General features: G+C 36.5%; 1 protein-coding gene and 1 long non-coding RNA gene across 2 annotated transcripts; both read right to left on the minus strand.

Moving 5' to 3' along the window:
• Positions 1–1,282: 1,282 nt before the first annotated feature.
• Positions 1,283–6,681, minus strand: LOC149450613 (uncharacterized). Its single transcript, XR_016315237.1, has 2 exons — positions 5,713–6,681; positions 1,283–1,969 (listed from the first exon to the last, which is right to left on the minus strand). It is a non-coding gene; the product is annotated as an uncharacterized LOC149450613 (long non-coding RNA).
• On the minus strand, positions 2,718–5,706 carry LOC149450614 (uncharacterized). The gene has a single exon (XM_089691700.1). The coding sequence runs from the start codon at positions 5,703–5,705 to the stop codon at positions 2,718–2,720; it is 2,988 nt and encodes a 995-aa protein (XP_089547826.1). The 5' UTR covers position 5,706.
• Positions 6,682–7,582: the final 901 nt, after the last annotated feature.

A 7,582-nucleotide genomic window follows, 5' to 3' on the forward strand; every position in this document is an offset into this window, starting at 1 on the left:
ATTGGATAGGTGCCTGCAGATCTCCTCCAGCGGCGAGGGACCTCCTCTAGACTCAGTCATGGCCTTCTGGTACTGTAAGGGACCGCCCGGCGGTACTACTAGCACTCCACTGAATAGGCGTCCCCAGCGCACGGAGTCTAAGTCCCAGGGTGCTTGTTCACCAGGGCCCCTGATGGTGGGGATGGACTTGGAGCTCCCTGAGACCAGGTCGTGACTACCGGGTGCGTCCGTCAGTGGTAGTAGTATGCGCAAGGGGCTCCCACGGGGAAGAGTCTGATGTGAGGAGGTCAGAAGACCCCACTGCACGGGATGGATGGATGGATGAGCAGGGTCAGATGGGCCGGGTCGGTAACAGAGAGGGCGGCAAGGTACAAGGCAGCGGGCATAGAATGGTCGGGTCACACGCCAGGTCAGCAACAGCAGGTCAAATCCAATAGGGGGCATTCAGGAGAGAGGTCAGGCAAAGCAAGGGTCAGAACAGGCGAAAACAGCAAGGTCAGGTTCAATCCGGGTCAATAACTTACAGGGTACAGGTTCACAGGATTCAGAATGCAGGAAAGACCAGAAGGCACTGAATGACAGCTCAGGGTCGTTTAAATATCCCGCCCTGCGCTGCCATTGGTGCCCAGCGGGCGGCCGCGGCTTCTACTGCGCATGCGCGAACTCGAACGCCGCGGCCGGCCCGGAACCAGTGCTCGAGTCCCTGCGCCGGGTGGCATACTGCGCCTGCGCCGGGACCAACGCGGCGGGGATCGAGGGGATCCCTGACAAATTGCTACCATATGTGGCTTGAATGTAAAGGAAACCCAAGATATATGTTCATATATAAATTCACAAACTATGAAGTCTAATCACTTACTTTTCCCAATCTAGAACAAATATAAATATAATAACTCAATTATTCTATTAAGATCCAACTCATTCATACTTGTTAGTACTGTTAATAAGAAGATATTAGGTATTAGGTTAAGGAAAGCTTCTAACATTTCCCTCTCAAAATGATCGATTTTATCGAATCTTAATCATTTTCCTTATCTTAATCCATTTATACACATTCTCGTCACTTTCGTATCCATTCAAGCGTTTTTGGATCTTAAGATAATTGATCTGAACATAACTTTAATTTGATTCTATAATGGGAAAACAAATTCTTTGATAAACCTTTTGTTATGTATCACATAAAAATATTTTTACCCTTATTATATTCCTTTTACCAAATAATTCATCCCCTTAATAAATGTATAACTGTAACATTATAGTACAATACTTTAAAGTATGTAGGTCACTTAAAAAATAGATGTTTCATATTTTCCCTCCAAAATGTGTGTAGCACACAATTCTATAATCCATACATTTTTCAAATTACCTTATCAACATTTAAACATAACATATGTTCTCTAACTTCAATCCATACATGTATATCAAATGATTTTTTTTTTTTTAAAAAACATACATATAACAATGTAAAGCTTGTGTAAGTTTCTCTATATGTACCTTAGAAAAACGTATCTCTAGCTTAATTAACAACAGATGTTCTAACTAATTAGAGTGACTCTGTTGTAACAAAAGTTTAACCCTTTCACTTCTGAAAATACATCGTGTATGATTGCAAATGTTCATGTGAAAACTGATCTCATCTTGATATGGTAAACATATGTCAAAATAAAATGTTCACACATAAAAACCAATATATCTGATGAATGAATTATTTCATCAGTAGTCAAAAGTCAGTTGTTTTATAAGTTCTTCCTCTATGAGATGCCTTGAGATGTCTTGTCTTCTTCTAGCACTCTGTAAAGTTAAAATAACTTTATTGAACATAAAAAGAACAACAAAAACAATGATGAATGAAATTCTTGTTGCAAAGCTTCTTCCAGAATAAATTTCCTTCTTGGAAAATGTATTATCATCTGAAAGGTTTAGAAATATTGGAACTTTCTTCCTTTAACAGTTACTCTTAGGTCATTTCCTGTAACAGAAATGCAGTATCATTATTTTGGCATTGATAATTTTACATTGATTAATCCTCTTACATTTATCTGTTAACATTACATATCATAATCACAAACATTTCTAGTTATGACATGGAAGACATATTTTGATTATAACACTTCTTATTGACTTGTAGTGTTCTTTTTAGAATGCAGCACTTCTGCCTGACAGTACTAGGGTTGCTGATGCAAATCCCAACCATGGCATCATCTGCCTGGAGTTTGCATGTTCTCCCTGTGCTTGCGTGGGTTTCCTTCGGGTACTCCGGTTTCCTTCCACACTCCAAAGTCATGTTGGTAGGAGAATTGGCTCCTATCTAAATTGGCCCTAGTATGTGTATGTATGACTGTGAGTTAGGGACCTCAGATTATACACCTCTTGAGGGTTAGGGACTTATGTGAATGTACTATATATGTAAAAAGCACTACATAAATTGACGACGCTATATAAGTACCTGAAATAAACAAAAATAAATATAACAGGACGCTACATCTCCATTATTGGTCATGATTCAAAACCTTGGTTTCAAAACCAAAGAAAGGTTTTGTATCAACCCAGAGATGACAAAGGATCATGCCTTTGATCTTATCTCTATAACATTGGAAAAATGCGTAACTGTTTTCTGTATTGGCTCACTTCTTGTAGTGTAAGACTGATCTGCAGTAATACATACTGGTTTCAAACTTTTCTCAGTTCCTATGTTGAAAACATGAGGTACAAACTTCTCACCTACAGCTGTAAAAAACATGTGTTGGTATGTTTTCCTGAAAAGGTCTTTTTGTTACTTCTATCTGTATGTGTTTGGATGACAGTGTTTTGTACCATATAGGATACTTTTCACGATAATTGTCTGTTGAACCATCTTCCTGTAGGAGTTTCAGTGATGAATCAGGTGTCTGTAATATAATCTTACTTGATCTAACAATGTGTTCAGTTACCTTGACTGCAAAGAAAACACTTAATTTTTTCATATGTGCATCAAAGTTTTTCTCCATATTTGTCAAAGTTCTTGAGAAGAAACCTATTATTTTCTGATTACCTTCTTTTAATTGTGACAAAGTTGCTGAGATTGCATTATTGGAAACATTGGTTTCTAAAACAAAAGGAATTTTACTACAAAACTCAACAGTATTTAATGTAGTAGCATTCTGCAAATCCCATTTCAATAGTTCAAAAGCTTCTTTCTCAGTTTTATCCCATTGATCAAATACTCCATCTTTTTGTCTCAAACGATCAAATAATGATCTAGACTTCTCTACAAAATTGGGTATAAAATCTTTACAATGATTTACTTCACTCAAAAACTGATGCAAAGCCTTGCGATTTGTTGGAATTGGATAAGCAGAAATAATTCTAACTTTTTCTTGCAACAACTGTCTCTGTCCATGACTAATTTGCATATGAAGGAATTCCACCTGTCTTTTCATCAACTGAACTTTCTCTGTATTCAATTTCAATCCTGCTGTTTGTAACAACGTAAATATTTCAGACAAAAGAGTGATATGTTCAGTTATATTTTGTGTAGACAAGAGAAGCTTGTCTACATGCTGGACAATACATTCTGGCCTAGAGAATTTAGATAATATTTTTCCCAAATACTCATGAACGATGCCATCACTTAAATCTAAGCCTGGGGCTAGTCTTGTGAATGTATACGTTTCTTTGTTGAAGCTAAAGGCAAGTTTATATTGACAACTCTTAGCTAAGGGTACTGACAAATGGCTATTGGCAATTTCAAGTACTGAGAATATTTTGGCCTTGGCATCCAGATGTGACATTATGTTACAATCAGGAACAATAGATCTGTTATTTGTGATGCATTTGTTCAATGTCCTGAAGTCAACTGATAAAGAATATGAATTATCAGCTTTGATAGGCCAAATACAATTATTCACCACTGATTGTACTTTCTTTAAAATTCCTTGCTGTAAAAACTCATCTACAATGGAAGAGATTGGATTAACTGATTCTAATGGCAATTTGTATTGAGGTTGAGGCTTAGGGTCTCTACCTTCAATGTCAACTTCAAAATCCTTAAACAAACCTACATCATTTTTGCTTTGACTCCACAGATCCTTATGTGATATAACCAATTGTTCCAATTCAAGATTGGTTCCTGTATGTGGCCATTTATGATCTGAAGACGTGTCAGCAGTTGCTGTACAAATACTTCCAACATTACAGTACATGGAAGAATCAATTAATGTTGATTTGGGCCTTCCACTTTCATCCAATAAATGTGGAGCAACATATTCCAACGGTAAAGAAGAAGAATCTCGATTTGATCCTGCTTTAAATTTCGGCAATGGCAGTAAACCATTCCTATTAATGACAACAGCACTGTTTACCATATTGTTTAAGCTGTTGTTAACTCTCAGTGAACTGATCTTTTTAACTTCTGAGGCATAAGGCAACTCAGACAGACTATTGTTGGAACATGGAGGAGCAGATTGTTCAGAAATTATATTTTGGTCTTCTAATTCCAAAGCGTTTCTTTGTAAATCTAATTTATAATGAATACAATCTCTTTTCAAATGACCAAATCGTTTGCAATAGAAACAAATAGTATTTCCTGTCTGCTCTGAGACTCTCGTCCTGCCTGTGACGTGTTCATCATCATAACTGGGTGTGGCTAAGCACATGGTCTCTCTCTGTTCTCCATTTTGAACAATTAAACTTTCCTTCTTCTGATTGTTTAATGTAAGTTGTCTCCTAACTGTATCAATAACTTTGGCTGCTTGATCTAAATCATTTTTTCCAGTAGCAATAATAACAGATGCTGGATCAAGATACTTGAATTTTTTAACAAAAGCATTTACCATAGAAGGAGTCTCATTGTCTAAATTAAATATCATTTTGTATACTTTAGAAAATCTATTTTTAAATTCAAAAGGATCATCATTAATCGTAGCTCTTAAGGAGTCTAAGATTTCCAAAGAAGGAGTTTCCTCTCCAGTAGTAAATTTCAATAATTGACGTAGTCGGTCTGATGCATTGCTATGCATTTCCTCATCATCCTCAATATATGGCGTTTTGATTAATCTACATGCCATAACACTGGGGAGCCATAAACAGAATAGAAAATTTCTTTGCTCCTGATTTAAACAAAAATTATTACAAAAATTTTCATAAACCTCCATGTTATAGAAAGCATCGGCATCCATATCATAGGCTGGCATATCCTTCAAAATTTTCATGAGCTGATCAAGGATTTTAAGATTAAGTTTTGCAGCTTTATCCCTTAATTTTCTCTTACACATTTCTTCCTGATCTATAGGGTCTCCTTCTATAGACTGGATCTCTGGTACAAAAGATTTTTGTTTCTCTGCCTTAATATTCACACAAATTCTTTTTACATCATTCTGCAGGTCAGATAACTGAATGTCTTTTGTTTGAATTGCACTTTGCATATCATCAATTTGCTCAGTCAAAATCTGGCAATTAGCACATACACTGCTCTGCTCTTGCTTCATTACACATGTAGCAGTCTTAGGAACATCAAAAATCATGGCGTTAAAAACATTAACTAACTTCATTACATTTCTAACTTGTTTGCTCAGTTTCTTAAAGGAAAACTTAGATTTTTCTATCTTAATATTAGCCTGTAAGCACTCATTATACATGTACCGCCAAAGTTCATCATCTTTAACAAATGTAGACAGATTCTTGAATTCTAACTTACTCTCTCTAGATAATTCATCAATAAAATCCATTACTTACCGATTAAGAAGGTCTTTCTTTACATAACGCGTCTTTTCTCTCTTGGCGGGAAATGACATCACCAAGGAACAGCGTTGCTTGCAATTGCGCAAAATTCTCACCAATTCTGCTTTTAGGTTCTCGATTATGCCGACGATTCATCTGTTGCAGACTTTTACTTCTCCTGAAAGCTTGATTTCATATTTTGTTGACTTACAAACGTCTTCCCTCTCAGCAAGGTAGAAGGAGAAAAAAGTCAAAAATAAGCGATCATCGGAAACAAATCGAACTGGAGGCTCGCCACTGTAAAATATCGTATTGTCTCGATATTTTCTTAACTTGTATTGATGAGAAATGTTCAGATAGAAAGTCCTTCCATTGCTTGTATAAACTCAAAAAGATGATTTAATAATAACGTTGCATAAAATTAGAAATAAAAAATTGGAATACAGAATGTTTAAATAAAGTCCAAAAAGTATAGTTAAGTTCTTAATAATAAAATTGTATGTAATTGTGTGTGTATAATATGAATGTGTGTAGATATGAGCAAGCAGCTCCCTTCGCCTTGCTGTCCAAAGAATGAATGCTTTAAACCTTTGTCCTGCTCTAGAAAGCAATCCAGCCCCCACCTTTTCCTCAAAATGGGCTGATATACTTGTAGTCCCACAAAGATAATTGGAAACAGATGTATATATATATATAACAAACCCTCCAGCCTACTTCTCTCAAAGTCTGAGTGTAACTTTATCTCTTACATAGATGGGGGAGGATGGTAGACCAATTGCTACCATATGTGGCTTGAATGTAAAGGAAACCCAAGATATATGTTCATATATAAATTCACAAACTATGAAGTCTAATCACTTACTTTTCCCAATCTAGAACAAATATAAATATAATAACTCAATTATTCTATTAAGATCCAACTCATTCATACTTATGTTAGTACTGTTAATAAGAAGATATTAGGTATTAGGTTAAGGAAAGCTTCTAACAGACCCTTATCTGAGCATGCAGATACCGCATGCCTTCAAAGATTTATTTCCTTTGTTGAATTGCCTGCTTGGTTCACACTAGATGTGATTTAAAATTGTGCTTTTTGTTGGCAATTTCACCGTGTTTTCTGTAGATTTACCAATGAGTTATTGTGTTTTCAATTGTGTTTTGTATTGCGATTTCTATTGTAGTCTATATGTGAAATCGCTACAAAATGCTGAAAAAGTTAGACAAGAACTACTTTTGAAATTGTGCTGCAGCAAATCGCTTACGTTAAGACACTCACATCCACATTCATTAGATCGGATATCAGGTACAATTTCAATTCCCAAATCGCACCTGAAATCGTGCACCCTGGATGCGGCTTGGCATGTGATTTGCATGGCATGCGACCTGCAAATCATATGCCAAGTCACACCCTATTGTCTGCTATTAGAGCTGTCACATGGGTGCGTTTCCTACACTGATTTCTATAGTAGTACATGTACTACTTTTGTGCCGATTTGCATAGATATCTGTGTCAGATGTTTTGCAAATCGCAAGGAAATCGGCATCTTCACTGTACATCGCACAATTTCTAAATCGGCTTTGATGTTGAAAGTAGGTAGGTGGTCTTTTTCCTGTTCCGTGGGGGCCCCCTCAAGATACCAACGGTCACACCTGGACACAGCTACGAGATCTCGGAAAGTGAATGCACTCAAGTCACCTCAGTTGCGATTGCAAACACTTCAGTTTTATTGGCATAACATCAGGGTTATTATACTGTAGTCTTTAGGCAAACACACCCTCAGACCATCCAATCAAATACATGTACATTATTTTACCTTAACTCAACAATTATTTCTATGAGGTTTGCATTTTCACTCTTCTGCTTTATCTATCATACCATATCTCC

The sequence above is a fragment of the Staurois parvus genome, unplaced genomic scaffold (genome assembly GCF_062004578.1).
Source record: "Staurois parvus isolate SC_StPar_1 unplaced genomic scaffold, SC_StPar_1.0 ptg000570l, whole genome shotgun sequence".
Lineage (NCBI taxonomy): Eukaryota > Metazoa > Chordata > Amphibia > Anura > Ranidae > Staurois > Staurois parvus.